Source organism: Psammomys obesus, unplaced genomic scaffold, assembly GCF_907164565.1.
Source record: "Psammomys obesus unplaced genomic scaffold, mPsaObe1.curated_primary_1811, whole genome shotgun sequence".
Lineage (NCBI taxonomy): Eukaryota > Metazoa > Chordata > Mammalia > Rodentia > Muridae > Psammomys > Psammomys obesus.
The window spans coordinates 47,814,074-47,833,147 of NW_026585895.1; the positions used below are offsets into that span (position 1 = coordinate 47,814,074).

The 19,074-nt window shown below is 43.7% G+C and overlaps 1 protein-coding gene across 3 annotated transcripts in view; it reads left to right on the forward strand.

Annotated features, from left to right (window-relative positions):
* Positions 1-19,074, forward strand: part of Garnl3 (GTPase activating Rap/RanGAP domain like 3) — a 139,910-nt gene that overhangs the window by 53,375 nt on the left and 67,461 nt on the right. For all 3 annotated transcript variants that reach the window (XM_055600845.1, XM_055600844.1, XM_055600846.1), the window contains exon 4: positions 11,560-11,634. In XM_055600845.1, the coding sequence (XP_055456820.1) occupies positions 11,560-11,634 (75 nt within the window). The remainder of the gene's footprint in view (positions 1-11,559; positions 11,635-19,074) is intronic.

The following is a 19,074-nucleotide window of genomic DNA, read 5'->3' on the forward strand; positions in this document are numbered from 1 at the left end:
GCCTCGGCTTTTTAGTTGGTCATTTGCAGTTACCATGACGTTGTGGTCTTTCAAACATCTCAGACTGAGCTGGAGTGATAGCCATAAGGATGTTTCAGTCAGGCTGGGAGTACATGTCTGCTGTTCTCTGAGTTCTCTGTCCAGGCCTCACAGCAGTTCTGTGACTCCCCTCCTCACTTCTTTTGATGCTGCCCTTCTTGGTCCCACCCAAACTAGTCCTGACAAGAGCTCCAAAGGCCTTCTTGCTCTTCACACCAATGCACATAGCCAATGCCAGTGGTCTTTTGAGTGCTTTGTATATGCAAACTCATTGAAATCTCACAAGACCCTCAGAGGTGATCACTCCACTTTACAGAAGAGATCATGGACATTCTGAAAGGCTAGCTAACTTGCCCCTGGTTACACAGGTAGTAGATTATAGGCTACCCACTCCCCCATACACATACTTTATCTGCAATGGATGTATTTACTTTAAAAGCCATGATCTTGGAGCTGGAGATATAGTTTACTGGTTAAATGTGTTTGTTACTTCCAGATGACCCAAGTTACTTTCCTAGCAACCATGCCAGGAGGCTCACAGCCACTTGTAACTCCAGATCTTATACCGTCATCTAGCTTCTGCAAGCCCCTGCATGTGCGCGTGTGCGCGCACACACACACATACACACACACACACACACACACACACAAATAAAATAAAATAAAATAAAATAAAATAAAATAAAATAAAATAAAAGGTAAATCTTTAATAAAAGTTAAAATGCTATGATCCTACATTCCTCCAGCACCCCTCGAGCTTTCCATTTCCTAACAACAGTGTGCTTTAACTCTGGGTTCTGGTTCAGTATGTCTGGAATACATGCTTTTTAGGAGAGTTCATTTTGAAAGTGGCTTTTATTTCCTTGTGTGCTTCTTGCTTGTTCTCCTACAGAGGTAGGTTAAGAACAGAGCAGAGATACGTGCTTCCTGGATTCCTTTTTGGGTGCCATCTGTTTCATTTCCTCTTTCTTTGACCTGGCCTTTTTTTCTGGCTCCTCTGACTTCTAAAATATTCCATTCAAAGGTTCTCGATAAGATGAGATCCAGTTTGACTGAGTGGGCCCTCAGCTGTAATTAACAGGAAACACGGGGCTTTGGTTTCCTTATTGCTGTTCAGAGCACTTGCCCTCACGTACAGCTCTAGCAATATCCTGATGCTTTCAGCCAAACAGGTACCAGCACCAGGCCTTCAGCATCATGCTCCTAGGCAGTACAGTCCATGCTTAGCTTCTCGCCCCAGGGCTTCTGCACCTGCTCCTATCCATCACTGAGCCTAAGCTCATGGGTGCTAGGATCCAGCAAACAGACCTCTACCCCTGATTATCACAGCCTCTTGGGTCTCCTAATACTTTCCTATCTTCCCAGAATGCCTCTGCCATGCCTAAGCTCTTTTATGCGTTCTTTCCTGCTTGCCTTAATGGACCACTCATCTTTTAGTCTCTGGGAACTCGTATCTTTTTGCATTTCTCCGGACACCAGGCATGTTCTGCCTTGTGGTTGTTGCAGATATTCTTCATCTTGCCTAGCAGGGGGCCTCCTTATCTATTGTCCCACCGACAAGTCCAAGCTCGTGGCCAGATAGCAGTAGACTGGCTAGAGCATCAGTTCTGCTAAAAATTCAGTGTCTAATGATTTCTTTCTGTTATAGTTTGTATTATTTCTTACTTTGTGTCTATGCATGTGGGCATAAAAAGTGGATATGCTTGTTATTATCCCTCTATGGCTCCAAAAAGGTTATATGCTGGCTATAGGAGAATTTGAAATTGAAAAGGCCAGACATAGTGTCACATGCCTTTAATTGCAGCACTTGAGAGGCAGGGGCAGGTGAATTTCTGAGTTCAAGGCCAGCCTGATCTACTGAGTGAGCCAGGGTTACATAGAGAAACCCTGTCTCAAAAAACCAAAAAGAGAAAAAGAAAACTAAAAGTAAGAGAGAAAAGAAACACACTGAAAAGCACAGAGGACAATTAAATCCATCTTTAACATCCTCCCACCTGCAGGTAGCTGCTATAAAGACTTAGTGTGTGTCGCTTTAGCAATCACATCAACATCCAGAAGAGGCTTCTGCATTTTATCATTCTTCTTTACTTAAAAACAAGCGTCATGCCTTGACTACATCGACACTCTTCCAAACAGCATTGTCTCCCATCTAGATCTCTTATTTATTTATGTCTAATTTCATTTGTTGGCTGTGACCTTTAGAAAAAGAATCAAGGTGCCAGCGAAGTAACTTAGTAAGTGCTCGCTGCGTAATCACAAGGTCCTAAGCTTCATTCCCAGCATTTAAAAATAATGAATGAATGAATGAATGAATGAATGAATGAATGAATGAATGAATAAGGGCAGGCATTTCCCATTCCTCCATGCTCCATGACAGCTTTTCTTTCTCTGTGTTTTTGGTTCACTTTGTCCCTTTTCATGCTGTGCTCAGCATCTAAATTGAGGATTACACCTGCTTCATTTTTCTTTTACTTTGTAAGAATCAGGGTCTCTTGGCATTGCCCAAGCTGGCCCCGAATGCATGATCCTCCTGCCCTGTCCTCCCATGTAGCTGGAAATACAGGCGAGCACAATTGCCCCTAGATGTGCTGTCTGGGTTTTCTAAAACTGTTTTGTTTCCTTTCCCCAGGAAAGTTCTCCATTGTCCACCTGAGGTTTTTTGGGAACCTCCTGTCCTGTCCACGTGCATGGGCTTTGTGTGTTGCAGAGCATGATGTTGTGAAGAGGGTGTGTCCTCTATCTCTCTCAGGGAACAACTGCTTTGCTACAATTTTATTTTGGCTTTATAGTAAAGAATAGTTAAAGGCATACATGCATCCATTTTATCTTCATGATTGTAGGTAGTGTGCCTTCATGGCACGTATGTTAGAGGGTTGTCGTGTTGTCATTTTTCTTCCTGCAGAATTCTCAAGCAAAACAAAAAAGCTCTTCAGACCTTGTGTCTTCAGCATTCAGAATATACACCTAGCCCTGAGACATCACTGGCCTCCCGGACTGTAGCTTCTCTGATCCAAGCAACTGCACTGTCAGCTTACGCAAAGCTTCCTCATAACTCCAGGCATCAAGCTGGTGTTTGCAGCGGTCTGTGGTGGGGTGGGGTATGGTTGTTAGGGTCTTTTCCTGTGTGGATCTGAACCAGTGGCTCCAAAATTTACACAGAACAGGGGCTTTGGTTGGAAGAGGGGTATGGAAATAGTGTTTGTTCAGCTCCCTACAAAGCCTGAGAAGGTAACGGCTATGTGAAGCAGAGCAAGAGAGAGAGACTATAAAGGGGTATTGCCCCTGTCCAACCATCCTTTGGTTCAGGCAGCCACTTGGCAGCATAGCAGAACTGTTCTCTTTGAAACGTTTGCTACAGTACCCGCTCTGATGTTCCCTGTTTGTGGTGCTTTCCCGTGAAACCCTCTCTTTCCTTCCCCAACTTTTCTATTTGTTTTCTTTTCAGTTTGTGAGTAAAAGACCACATGCACAGCTTAGTTCATCCTCCAATAAGCTTGTTGACCTGCTCATTCTTGTCACCAACTCTGGTAACATGGAGGTCCTTTTCCTAGTCCTCCTCCTTATTGGCTACTTTGGACCACTTTCCAGCATCATATACCTCCAGCAGCTGACCCTCATGCAGATGGTGCCGTGTTTAACAGGAGGTCACACAATCAAAGCTCTATGTCTCGAGGCAATTTGCTCTTGAAAGATCTTGCCACAGTCACACAGAGGGACTCTCTGTTCATATGGCTTCAGGTGCAACTACCCTAAGCAATAAATGATCCCTTGACCCTCAGCATATTATCTAAAGACCTATTTAACTTAACAAAGTGCCATTGACCAGGTGACCAAGGCCAAGAGGCTGTGACTTCTTTCAGACCTTTGGGCTCATGCCTTCTTCCCACAGCCTCCAACCCTGACGTTTGAATTCTACAAGTGCACAGGGGATGTTGGGGTACCCTCCATCCCTGCCTGCTGGATCTCACTCCCACCTTCTTGCCTGTGCTCCTGAGTTCTGCACAGAGGGGCTTCCTGCTTGCTTTTCAAAGCATTCTCTGGGTGAACTTCTCTCTCAGGCTCTTGACCTCTCCACTCTGCAGAGTCCCTCAGAGGTCTTTTTAATGGTGGTTAGAAAACAGCCCCACCCCCACTGTTTTCTTTTTGTTTGTTTGAAACAGGGTTTCTCTGTGTAGCTTTAGCTGTCCTGGCCCACTGTTTCCTTGAAGGGAAAATGGAGGCGCTCATAAGCAGGATTATCCCCAACTTTTTAAGTGTTTGTGTATGGACAGAAGCCACAGCAAGCATGTTGAGGCCATCTCCCTGGTTCTGCCGCTGTGCTGTGCACTCCAGGTGACTCTCCTGTCTCTCCTCAGTGAAACACCAACATGTTGAGCCCTCTGGCTGCCAGGCTTCCCACATCGCTGCCTTGTCTCCTGTCCTAGCAGAACAGGACTGACAGTGAGAAGACAGCAAGAGTGAGAGGGAACCCCTCCACCCCAGAGCATGTCTCCTCTACCTCTCCCTGCATGCAGTGGACACAACCTGGAAAGGAGACACAACCGAACAGGAGATGGGGCACGTGGCATCACTCTCTGATGCAGCACGGCTCCCTCTGCCCACTGTTCTGCTTGCTCCCTCCCATTCATTTATGTTTATTGACAATGCTGGAGACCCCAAGACTGAGTCGCTTTCCCAGAGTCTACCCCTCTATTGATACAAAGCTGAAACTTTCCTTCCTTCTGAATACTTTCTAAACAAGAGGTGTGTGTGTGTGTGTGTGTGTGTGTGTGTGTGTGTGTGTGTGATTTGCATATAAAACATCAAGTGAGTCTGCTTTTTTGACCAATGTTTATAGTTTTATAAGCCTGGGTATATTGAAAATCATTTCTCAAAGGTCCTGTACCAGAATAAATTGTATTATAGCTGCAGAATAAATTGCATTATAGCTGCAGAATAAATTGCATTATAGCACTGGAACCTTCCAAAGCTCCCTCAGGCAGAGCTGACCTCCATTTCCTCTGACCTCCACCCTGTGCTGGCTTCTGTTGTTATGGCATTTAACCAGGTTGGGCTGTGATTTATCTGTTTATATGTATTTGTCCCTCTCACATGCACCCAGTAGGATCGAGGTCCTCTAGGGCAAGAACTGGGCGGTATTTATCTTTATTAGTACAGCAGTTAGTACAGGTCCTGAAAAAAAATGCTCTCACCATTTTTTTTTTTTTTTTGCCAGATATACCAATGTTTAAACAGATATTCCAAGATTTTAAATCAAGCGTCAAGGCAGTTTCATCAGCAATACATTACTTAGTGCTTTAATAGCCAGCAGAACGTCTTGTGTTAACCATTACCACAGTAACACGAAATTAGTACTGTAGTATTTGCTGCGTGCCTCTAAGAATAAGTCCAGGGACTTATTCTTGGCTTACGTGTTTTGCATTATTGAGTTCTCTCTGCAAAGTTAGACACAGATATCATCTTCATTCATTTTATGCACATACAGTACTTTTTTTTTTATTTTTAATAAAGTCTCACCAAGTAGCCCAGGCTGGCTTCAGAATCTCCTTGTAGCCCAGACTGACCTTGAACTTGATTCTCTTCCTTTTACCTTTTGTTGTTTCACTTTAGAGATAAGGAGCAAAGATTGATATGCACCCCCCCCCCCAGCACCACACAACCAACAAATATGAAACTTAGATTTGAACTGGTCAGCCCTGACCCTAATCTGTACTTACTGCCACATTCCCCATTCTTTAAAGAAAGGAGGGGAAACAACAAACACTATTTTTTAAAGCTGTACTTTACATAACCTTTAGGAATTTGTTTTTTTCTAAGTGTAATGTGTTCCTGTGATTTGTACACTTGATGCCAAGTGCAGGCTGAACAGGAACCGTGAGCTGCCAAGGAACAGAAACCACAGAGCAACTAAGCAGAACGGAGAGAGATTTTTGGTTTTGAAGAAATATGTATTTGCATTCATTTTAAAAAGTTTGTCATTTAATTGTCTTTAATATAACACTAATATCTAATAACATTTTTACTGAATGGTAGTTAATAACATTTTTTCATCCTGTTTTTATTTACTTTAAATTAATTTTTAAAATTTTGTGAATGGATATTGTTTATATAGATTTTTTTTTCTTGAAAACAAACCTGTAATAAATACATTGACTCAGTTACCTAGAACAGCCAGTGATTCCCTGAGAAAGTGGCCCTGCAGTGTGTGGGCGCTGGGCTTCTTAGAAGAGCCAGGCCACCCCACAGTGTCCTTTCAGCATCTACAGTTTCTACAGTTACTGACATATTTTAATTTCTCCTTTTAATTCTCTCTGTTTGCCTAGGAAACCGTGTGTCTCGTTAAAAATGAACCTTTATTTTGATGATTGTATTCCCTTTACTTTGATAGGGCACACCTGTCTTCCTTTTTAAGGATTTCACTGGTACCTCCTGCCTCAGTTTCCAAGTGTATACCACCTTACCCACCTGCCCTTTGCTTTTTAGCAATCACCTCAGTCTGTTGCCTCTGTTCCTTTTATTCTGCATTTTGCCCTCTGACCATTTCCTTTCCCCCGTCCTGCTTGCCTTGGCTGTGCTCTGTAATCCATTGTCACGTCTTCTAGAAGCGAGTACCTGGATCCCTGCTTTCATCTGTGCTCAGCCGCTTCAGAGTACGAATTTTATTATACTTAAAATGTCTGTGGCACCACATGTTCTGACTGCCCTCACTGTCACGGCTGTTTAAATCATTTGAAGCCAAGAGTTTTCTCAAATGTAGGTTTTTGAATTTCTAGTTGCTTTACTCATTCGGTTACATTATACTTAAACAGGATCTCTATAGTTTCACAGCATCTTGAAGAATTTTTCTCTTTTATGGTACTTTATAGGATTGTTCATGCTCAATACTAGCTCCATACTTTAAAGCTGATTAAGTGCTTTGAGAAGTTGTGTACTTATGGCCAGCTGTGGAATACATACTTGTAGTCCCAGCATTCACATGGTTGAGGCAGGAGGATCATAAATTCAGAGATATCCTGAGCTACCTAGCAAAACCCGTTATGCTCATTATTCTTTAAATACACATGCTCTGATGCTCCAGATCAGTTTCCATGTTTTGAATCATGAACTTGTCACAGGGTGAGTGCTTTCCTTCCTTACAGACAGAAAAACAGTGAAGTGAGACCTAATGACTTCATTCTCCCTCACATCCAGCTAGCTACTGAGTTGCTAGTGGCTGTTCTCCCCACACTCAGGCTCAAGATGATTCTTCCATCTTTATACGATCTTCTGTGGCCTCTGTGGCATCTGGGGTTATTACTAGAGCCGCGGCAAGGGCCCTGGAGAGAGGCATACCCTCTTGAAGGTAGTTCTGTACATGCCACCCAGGACTTTTGCATACCTACAGATGGAGAGAATCAGGTCAGATGATCAGCTACGTCATGTTTCCATATATGACTATGGCACCGTGGAAGACAGCATGAGTGGACCTTATAGCACATGGATCTGTGTGCCCCTGGGATGGGTTGGAAGAGGGGACTTCTGGGTTGTGCTGTGGGCATTCTGATGGGTTCTGGGAGATACTGAGTCATTCCTGAGTCCAGTCTTTTAATAAAATGGCTAGTGTCAATTTTCTGTGCCAGGTTTTCTGTGCTTTTAATAGGCTAGACCAGAGGTTAGTGAGGAGTAATTGGAAGAAGGAAGGTTACCTGGCAATAGCGTCTCTATTGTCGTCGAAGACCTTTTTCTATAATGTTGGGGGGGGTAATCTTTAGTTATCACCCTGCTTTTCATCATCTGGTGTCACAGTCTTCAGAGGCTCAAGCAGCTCTAGAACGGGGACAGGGTGGGCCTCATTGGGACTGCCACTGTGCACCCAGCCTGCATGTCACTAGCAGGACCTCCTTCCCAGCCACTGCTCCATCTCACTGTCTGAGAAGCCCTTGTAGCACATGTTCAGTGGCACTTGTTTAAGCCTGCAAGAGTCTGTGAGGGACTCACCAGGCTGACATCACTTTGCACTTGTGCATTGGGCCACTTGGCTTTTTCTTCTCCTTGGTGTTCTCCATGTGGTAGACAAGCAGACTGTCTGACATTTCTCATGTGAGTAATGAGCCTACTATGCCTTCAGCCTAATGAATATCACAGAATTCACCTGTTGTTTATAGATGCCCAGTAAATACACACATGCACATTAGCTCTGCAGATGCAGTGGTGACAGCAGATGAGTGCAGGCGCTGTCATCATGGAGCTTATCAAGGAACAAAGGGTTTGTCCAAGGAGAGACCCAATGAGATCACATAATCACAGGAAAGGATGTAAGACACCACTCTGCTGAGTGGCCCTTTGTTCAGGCAGGAAGCCAGGGAAGGCATCTTGAAGCAATGGGAACTCGGGTGGCCTAGAAGAAAGAGCTGAGACATATAGGTCAAGAGCAAATTGTAAACAAGGCAGCCACAAGCATCCAGGTGAAAGATGATGGCGCTCTGGATGAAGCTGGTGATGGAAAAAACGTAAAGAGTCTTAGGGTGAGATCTGAGTTGTCTCTGTCTGGGTTTCATGACTGACTTCAGAGGGCACTAACTCTTTTCCAACTATTAAATCATGAAGTGTGTTCGTCCTTTCTTCTCAAACTTTGCAAACTAAGACAAGCATTATGCCTCTTGTTCTAATCTCAGCAAAGGGAAAGGACACTATTACCTGTGCTTGGCAGTGTTGGGGATGTAGTGAGAAATACTTATTTATGTTCATTCTGTGGATATATGGATGAATCATGAATGAGCATCAGCTCTTCTACCAAGTCCTCCATGAGGCTTGCGTGACCAGGACTTTACTACCTTAGATTTCAGGAGTAACAGTGAGGATGAGTGGACTCTGTCCCTTCATCTACCCGTGGGAGACATTGTGAGCTGCCTTTGGTGCTCTGCTCCTGCCTGCCGTGTCCTGATGTGACCCCCAGGCACTTCATCCCAAGCCCCTGCAGCAGCCTGCAGCAGCACCACCATACTCAAATCCTCTCTGCTGTTCCCTGTACTTTAACAGTGAGTGTCCACTGTCCATGGAGACACTGACACTGCTGTCTCCCCTGTGAGAATGGCAGAGTCCCTGGAGACCTTACCTTATCTTTCACTTGTACTTCATTACTATTTTGTGTGTTAGTGCCATGATACACATGTGGACAGGGGGCCAGACAACAGCTTTGTAGACCCTCTCTTTCTACCTTTATGTGCATTGTGGGACTTGATCTCAGATTACCAGGCTCACTCAGTAAGACTCTCCCCACTGAGCCTTCTCTCAGGCCCTTTCTCTTGCAGTTCAGAACTGGCCTCAGGGAAAGTCAATCCACAAGCTCACTCTTCCTTCCTGTACCATCTGCAGTTTGTACCCTGAGCACCTTCCATTTTTATAGTTCGCTAGAAAGACAGAATTCACTGATAGCTGTTAGCATACTTAGTTTATGACAGCCAAAGGACACGGACTCAGCACAAGAAGAATCCAAGCAAGTCTCCTCATAGAGCTTCCAAATGTCCTCTCTAGTGGAATCCTAGCCTGGCCTAGCTATGATGTGCAGAGCACTGCCAGAGTGAGTGGCTGGCTTTCTAGTGGGATTTGCTCACATGTCTGCCTTAGCCTCAAATCCCTTGAGGGAAAGCTAGCATGCATGACCTAAAACCCCACCACCAACTACAAAGCACTTGCCAACATGGCTTGAAGTTTTTAGAAAGAGATACTCACTGTCACTCAAAAGAGAGGTTCAGACCTCTGTTTGAACAAGGTGAAATTCCTTGCCTACTCTGTATTATGACAGTGTAGAATTATCATTGCCACTTGCCAGCTCCAGACACAGACACCATCCATGTGTGTCCAGAGGTCCTTTTCAGGCTGAGGATTAGTAGTAAAACCTCAGCTTGTTTTGGACCTTCTAGGTGAGGTGATGCTTACAGGCTAGCTGCCAGCTTCTGAGGCCTGGCTACCTTTGTCACATCCCAGATGTGCTTCTGTCAACTAGTTGTGTAACCTTAGCTGTGATTTTTAACCTTTTCCTCATTAAAACTTAGAGTAATACTAGTACCTACTTGCAGTGTTATTACATAAAGTAAATGAGATTGTATTGCTAGGGACAGAAGAATACATGGTAGATAGGAGCACATAATAAAAACTAGATACAATTTTATATTTGGGGTGCTATTTGTTTGTTTGATGTATATAAGTGTTTTGCCTGCATGTATGTATGTACACCACATGTACACCTGGTCCCCACGGAAGACAGAAGAAAGCAAATCCCCCAGAACTGGAGTTACAGGCATTTGTAAGCCATTGTGTGTGCTGGGAACTGAGTGTGGGTCATCAGCAAGAGCTACAAGTGATCTGAACATCTGGGCTATCTCTCTAGCCCTTCTTTGTTTTGTTTTTAAATTTTCGACTTTGGTTTGTGTGTTGTGTACCACGTGAATTCCTCGTACTTGTGAAGGTCAGAGGAAGGCATCAGATCCTCCATAATTAGAATTACATCTGGTTGTGAGCTACCATGAGGGTGCTATTGAACCCAGGTCTTCTGCAATAGCAAATGCTCTTAACTGCTGAGCCAACTCTCCCACATGCATCCTGTTTTTGCAACAGAATCTCACTCTTTATCCCTGGATAGCTTGGAACTCTCAATGTAGACGGACCCGACCTTGAACTCAAAGATCCTCCTGCCTTTTATTTTCATATTTACCATGAGAAAAATATTCCAATCTTTTTTTTTTTTTCCGGATCCTCTAATATGGTGAGACTTGCTTGTGTGGGATGGTTCTGGAAAATGTGTCCTTTTTTCACACCTTCATGTCTCTTACGGTTGTATTGTGGTGGGAGAGTGAGACTGAATTAGAGGTGAGAAGCAGCACCCTGGGCAGATGTGTTCTGATATGGTTGAGATGTGGACGCTGTTGGCAGACCTTTACAGTCAACTTCAGGTAGATTTTAAAAGTTGGAAAGCATATATACATCACTTTCCCATGCTGCTTCCGAGAAGGCTGAAGGAAAACATCTTGATAGTAGCTTAAGGACTGCAGGGCCAACTGCACTCTCCTTGCTAGAACCGAGCTCCCTAAAGGCAGCCTGCTGGCAAGCTGCACACAGCTGGCCTTGAAAGGACCACACTGGCCTTCTAGAAACTGCTTAAAACTGAATGAAGCCCAGGAGCTTTCTCTGGTGGCTATGCCTTGAGTTCATGCCAGCCACTAATTGTTTTCTAGACTTTCCTGGGAAGGTGGCTGAGCTTGGGGCTTGGCTTTGAGTTCTGCCATCTGCGAGCTGCCAGTTGTCCACATGTGATGTGGATTAAGACTGTTTTTCCATGGATTATAGCTTTCAGCTTGGGAAAATGTTCCATCTAGGTGGGACTTGCTCTCAGACTCCTAAGGCCTTGGGGCTCACAGCAGATCTGCTTCTAGGCTGTGTCTGCCAGCCACTGTCAGTAGATGGGGCTGCTTCTAGGAAGAAGTAAAAGGAATTCTGCAAATGGAGACCCAGCTACATAATTGAACATTCTTTCCTCCCCAGCTTATATCTAGCGATGCCGATGGAGCCATCCAAAGAGCAGGAAGATTCCGAGTGGAAAATGGCTCTACAGATGAGGTAAGGACACCTCTAGTTCCTGTATTGTCACCAGGCTTTCAGCTGGAGCAGTGGACACTGATCCCATGAGCACAGATGAGTTGCCTAAACTGAGCCCTAGAAGAAACAAATAATTTTTCCAGAGCTTTACACAAAGTAGACATAAAAGAGAAATACCATCACGGGGTCATAGAAGATGCTGGTAATTCCACATATTCTTTCAAAGACTGTCACAAAGTCAGGTAGACACAGGGGACTGTTCTGCCCACAGCAGACCAGAGGGAGGTCCATAGCCTCTTTAATGAACCTCAGTTTCGCTAAGGACGAGCCCTTCTGTCTCCATCTCCTTGGAGCACTGGGATTACAGGTCCTCACAGCTTAATGCAGGACACTAGGCATGCTCCACAAAGCCATCAAAGAAGCGGGCCTGACCCGTTCCTTACTGGAGATGCTCTGAGTACTGAGCTCCTCTGTCTGGCATTCCAGCTCAGGTGACTGTTGCTGAGATGTGAGGCAGCATCAGGGTATGGTGGGGATGGCTTTAAGCTGAGACAGACCTGGATTTAAATTTCAGCCTATTCCTAATTTGTGACTCAATGTCTCTGAGTCAGTGTTCTGCTCACTAGGATGGATATGGGCCCTGCCCTCAGAACCTGGTCTCCCCACGAGCAATTTGTGTTTTGTACTTAAGCACAAGATTTTGCATAGTCTACATTGAGTGTAATCTCATTAGCACATCCCACAAGTACTAACTGTCAGGAGTTTTGTGACATCTTGATTCTGTCACCTGTCTTATTAGCTCACCCACTGAGCAGCTTTATGTCCTCTTCAGATGTGCTTGTCCTGCCATCTGTGTGCTCATTCCAGTTATTAATTAAAATGAGCGTTGCCCTGGGTGGACCGCTGGGGACTCCCTCACTGCTTCCTGGTGTATCAATTAGCTGATGGCAGAACAGAGGGCACCGTCTTCCAGCTTTTTACACATTTACCTGTGTCAGCGTGGGAAGGATTGTCTACTGTTTGGGGACATGAAAATGCAATTTTGGGAGAGAGAAGTTAATAGCAAAGTCTGTATGATTTGGCTAGCAATTCTTCTGGGGAGTGTTACGGCAATATTTAAAACAGGGAAGACCTAGGACCACCTTAATTTCTATCCTAGAGATTGTGAGTTACAGTACAGCTGCACACTGGAATGCTTATTTGTGGAATTGTATTCTATTAGATAGAATGAAGTTGGACTAGAGAAGGGCTCAGTGAGTAAGAGTACTTTCTCTGCAAGCATGAGGACCCAAGTCCTAATTCCAAGCTCTCATGGCTGCATGTGCCTGTAGCCCCAGGGTCAGAGGACAGATGTGGGTAGATCCTGAGAGCTCACGGGTAGAACAGCCTATCTGAAAACACAAGCTTTTGTTTCGGTGAAAGACCTGGCTCAAAGGAAATTAGGCAGAGAGCAATATAGGTAGACACTGGATGTCTTGTTCTTGCATCTACATGTATATACACAAGAACACACACCTGCATACATACATCTTTTCAACACACGCACACCAGAAATTGGAAGTATATACTATTACAGGAAAAAATGTTTAAGTACTGGACATAAAAACCAGTCCAGGATAATGGAAAACATGTTTTCAATAGGTGGGAACATTTCTAAAAGAACAAATAAGAATTTAAAAGTGTCTCTGGGGCTGGAGCAGTGGCTCAGCAGTTAAGAGCACTTGCTGCTCATGCAGGGGACACATGTTTGGTTTTCAGTACTCACATCAGACAGCTCACAACCTCCTAACGCCAGCTCCAGGGGATCCATCACATATAGCCTCTGCAGTCACCTGCACTCACATGCATATCCCCATACATAATTGAAAGTTATTTAAAATAATCTTTAAATATATACATGCTTATGGAAAATAACAATGAGAGATTGGAAAGCAGCTGAAGGGGCTCAGCGTCCTGCTTTGTGTTTCTCTATGCGGGCTGCATATCTTACAAGTCTCTATCAATGGATTTGTTGTTTGGGTCTTTTAAACGCTTGTTTTGTTTTGTTTTTAATTTTGAGGCAGGGTCTCACCATATAGCCCAAGTTATCCTAGAACTCTGTGTAACCTATGGAAGCTTTGAACTCATGATTCTCTTGCCTCCACCTCCCAAGTGTTGAGACAGATTACAACACCATGCCTGGCTCAAGTGTTTAACTGAAAAAAAAAAAAAAAAAAAAAAAAGATTTTAACCAATTATTAACAACAACAAAGTAGATCCAGATTTTTCTAGATTTTTTTTCCTTTTCCTTCCCTCCTTCCCTCTATCTCTTTCTTCCTTTCTTCTTTCTTTTGGTCTCATGTTCCTCAGCTTAACATCAGTCTTCCTGCGTGACCTAGGATGGACTTGAATTGATCTTCCTGCCCCTACTTCTCAAATACTAGGAATGCAGACCTATACCACCATGCCTGGTTTCTGTGGTTTTAGGGAGGGCCGCAGGGCCCATGGCATGCTCTGCAAGCACTCTATTAACTGAGTTACATTCCCAGGCCCCAGGGTAATTTTTTTTTCTTTGTTTGAGATTCATTTATTTTATTTTATGTCTATGGTATTTTACCTGCACATATTCATGTGTACCAGCAGGATTACAATAATGAACGAATGAAAAGAACAGATGTCAGTATAATAAACCACTATTGTGGATATGTGTGTGTTTGTGCATCTATATAATACGTGAGTCTATGGTATGCGTGTATGCATATGTAAAGGAAACACATCTCTGTAAATACATAACAAAGACCCAAGAGTATGGTATTGACATTTTTTTGTTGCTGTTATAATGTATCATGACCAAAGGCAATGTAGGAAAGGAAGTTTACTATGTTGTGGTTCCTGAGGCTAAGAGTGCATCATGGCAGGAAGCATGGTGGTGACAGGCACTGTGGCAGGAGCAGGAAGCTAAGGGCTCACATCCCTTAACCCAGGCACCAAACAGAGAGTCAGCTGCACGTGGGACAAGCTTTGATGTAATCTCAAAGCTTGCTCCCAGAGACAGACTTACTCCAGCAAGGTTGCACCACCTAACCCTTCCAAACAGTGCCAGTAACTGAGACCTACACGTTCAAATGCCTGAGCCTGTATTTCCCATTCCATCAATTGCCACAGTAATTTAAAAATATAGCGTCCTTAAAAGAAAAAACAAAGTCCAACCTAATGCATGAAATTTAAAGCTGGCAGTTTTTCTTTAACCCAGCTAGCCCCCAAATAAACGAGACAGAGACCTTAGTTTTATTCAACAAGTTTCTATGCACAATAACTGAGCAATATTAATCTATATTAGTCCTCTGAGCTAATCTCCCATCTCCCAGCCAAAATCCTTGAGATACTTGCATTTTATGGCTTCCTCTGCTCCAGCTGTTTCACATTCTCTCTCTTAGACCTCTCCTTGTTGTCAAATTTCTCTTTACCCTTCCCCTTCCGGGAAATGGAAGTCCAGCCCTATTCTCTCTTCTGTTCAGCTATTGGCTGGTCAGCTTTATTGACAAATCAGAGACTAAATGGGGAGCAATGTTTATACAACTTGAGACAGGAGTTTCTTAGAATAAGCATTACAGTACCATGCCTGAACTGCAACCAGGTTCGGGGGCAGAGAAATCAGCATTTGAATAATACAAGGATACTCTTTACACAGCACAGAATAACATTATGCCAACACCAACCTGCCTTGCTCAGGTATTATCTCAGCAGTGTAGCCTGGGAAGTGAAGCTAGTTAAATGCATTCAGTCCTGTGTCAACCTCACTATGGAGAGAACTCTGAGGACTCACAGGCATAACATAAAACCTTGGTCTTATTTGTAGTCTGAATGTATGTGGGCATTTCCTGCCGAAAGTCAAATATTTGGGGACATTCAAATAGAAAGAGAAGGAGAGAGGGTGGGAAAGGAAAAGGGAAGAAAAGAAAAAAATGAAACGGAAAGATTTGCAGGCTAAGCCAGTGAGGCTTGGAAGCTCCAGAAGCCTGCTGTGCTGTGGCCACAGAGGTCTCTCAAGGCTCTCTGGAAACTTTCTAGGGTCTAGGGCCTTGAGACGATGACACTAGCCTCTATGGAGTCAGAATAGCTGAGGCCCACTCTCTGACCTGGGTGGCCCTTTGTTGGGTAGGTTGAGACCTGAAGCTGGCCAGTGTGCTCCAGTCATGCCTTAGCTATATGTTACCTGGTTGCATAATGGAAAGATCTGTGGGGCAGGAATGCTGCCAGGAACTCGTGGTTAAACACAAGTGACTGTAGATAATGAATCATGCAGAAATCCTTCAAGGAACAGAAGCCAATTCATTGCTATTCCTGAGTCACCCCAAAAGGTCAAAACAAAGAGGAAACACCTTGAGGTGATCACAGTTAACCATTCCAACAAGGAGCACATAGGCAGCTTAAGTAAGGCCGCTTAACTAAGCTGTGGACAAGCCTTACCTACATAGTGTTCTGGCTGGATTTGCAGACCCTGAATCTGTTTGTGAGAGAGCGTTAGACAGCCATGAGATAAAGAGTGCTTTACTGAAAAAGCAAGGAAGGGAGGACATGATGTGCTTCAAAATGCCAGTGTCACAAAAAACAAAAATCTGAAAATGTTCTGAAGGGAATCTAAATGAGACACAGAAACAAATGATCGTGTACCAAAGGGGAGAAGCATTCATCAGCATTGAGTATGCTGACAAATTTGGAATACAGATGATAGCACATTGTATAGATGTTAAGTTTATGAGATTAATAAAGCTCAATTGCAGGTCTGTGATGTAACTCAATGGTTGAGTGCCTGCCTGGCATACAGAAGGATCAAGGTTCAAACCCCAGCACCAGGAAAAAGGCTGTGATCTGGTTATGTAAGAAAAGACCTCTTTCCTGAGAAATGTACGTTGAAGTATTTAGGGTTAAAGAACTTTCACTTGTGCAATTGAGTCTTCAGTGGCTCAGGGAAAAAAAGAATATGTGTTCCAGATGGATGGCTGTACTGGTAGAATACTTGTACAAACATGAGGACCTGAGCTAGGATACCCAGTGCCCATCTAAAAAGCCTGGCATGGCTACAGGTACCTGCAATCCCAGCCCTGGTGTGGGGCTTAGAGACTTGAATCCCTGGAACTTACTGTCTGTCAAGTCTGGCCAGTCTGTGAGCGTCAGGTCGCAAAGGGTTAAGTAGATAGTAACATCAACGGCAGGTCTCCACAGATATACACACACCTGTTCTTATCCTTGTAGCTTTTAGATAAGCTTAAAATTACTTCCAAATAACTACTTACATATGTATAAATGTAGCTTTTGAGAAAATCAAGGAAAAAAAATCTGAGGACAAAATAAGAAAGTTCAGCCAGGTGCTGGTGGCACACACCTTTAATCCCAGCATTCAGGAGGCAGAGGCAGGCAGATCTCTGAGTTCAAGGCCAGCCTGGTCTACAGAGTGAGTTCCAGGACAGCCCTGGCCACACAGAGAAACCCTGTCTTGAGAAAAAAAGAAACTTTAAGTCTTACTCCCTAGTGGGTTAAAAACCCAGGATTTAAAGGGGGAGGGGCACGTAAGCAGTAATGGCTAAGATTTTAAAAACAGAAGCAAAACCTATATACAACTGGAAGAGCTTCAGCTCCAGCTCTGCTGGCCAACACACCCTTGAGCAAACCCAGTTTCTTAATAACTGCTGGTAGTGGTTCAGGACAGAGGCAGCTGGAGCGTTCTACAATGCAACTTGCCATCTAGAGAACTCGGCAGATTTCAGGATGGCACAGACAGCTTCCTCATTCACTTCATCAGGCAGTGTGAGCCTGAAAGCATGACAGAAGCACATGCAGAGAAGCAGCTAGCAGATCCCCTCAGGAACAACCATGGCACATCCATCTTTTTTAAAAGTCCAGCGGCCTGTTCAGAGAATATACCATGACCTAGTAGGGAGGTTCAGAAACCTGAGAGCCATTCAACATCAGAAGACTATTGCTATGTAGCATTCTCCTCCATTTAATCTATTCTACAAAGATCTGGCAAATAAAAAATTTGAAAGGCTCTTTGTAAGTTCAGAATTGAAGAAAACGTCAGCATGATGATAATGATCATAAGCATCTAGAAAGTCACCCAGACATGTCAGAATCACAAAACATGTTCTGTACAGGTGGTTTCCCACACATGAAACAATGTAATGTCCTCAGAGCTTCTCTCTAATGACTTATAACATAGTCTTAGCCTGGCTATCATGTTCACTGTGAGGCTGCTTAATATCTTGTGAAGGTAGGAAAAGGAGAACTGGAGAAATGGCTCAGACGTTAGGAGCACTAACTGCTCTTGCTGAGGACCCACATGGCAGCTGCTTCAGGGGATCTAATGGCCTCTTCTGACCGCTGTGGGCATCTGCACTCAAATGACACACATAAATTCACACACACACACACACACACACACACACACACACACACACACACGTGCACACACGTACATGCATACACCCATACATATAAATAAAAAGTAAATGAATATTTTAAAAATATATGGGAAATGACAGACTGATCAATAATTAGATCTGGGTTAGTTGACAAAGTATTAGTGGAAACTGATCTTTAATAATATATATCCAGCAAATCACTGGGCAGATGACAGTGAAGTATGAAAGAACATCTATATATGGAGTTCATAGCCTTATTAGTAATGATATGGGGAAGTCTTTCGAATACAACACTAAAACATTAGAGCCACATGGGGCAAATCCAAGAAGTTTAGAACATCTGTGAAGCCAAAATTGCCATAAACAAGTTTGGGGTAAAAAATTTAATTAGAAGAAATAACTTGCACTGTGTTTCAAAAATGATTTTAAAAATACTGCACAGTGCTTAGGAAAACAATGAAAGACGTAATAGGTAGCCCACAAAACAAGAGTCATAAATGACCATCTGTATGAAGAAAGTAGATTAAGGCCATTATTATTTGAGTAGGTTAATTCTTAAGGTAATAAGCACATAACAAAAGAGTGAGTTCAACCCAAAAGAAGTGGACCAGTGAGAAATGTCAGTGGGTGGGGACGCTGGCCCAAGCCTGACAACCTGAGCCAATCTGCAGAACGGTGGAGAGAGCAAGTTGTCATGACTTCCACACATCCTCAGGGGCATGTGCTTCCACACACCCATGTGCATGCACACACAGATACACACAATCTAAGTAAGCAAATATTAAATAAAAAAGAACGGAAAAGGGGAGATGGCTCGATGGTTCAGAGTATTTGCTGCACAATCATGATGACTAGTGTTGGTGTACCAGGCGACTCAGCTGGCACCTGCAGCCAGGAGCTCCCCCAGTAAAAAGGACCCACCCATCACCGAACACAACTCTCCTTCCTCTTACACTTCCTCTCTCTCTCTCTTACACCCTCCCCCTCTTTCCCACAGTAAACTTCCTTTATACCAGATCTGTTGCATGGCATCTTAATCATTATTATAACAACCATGGTT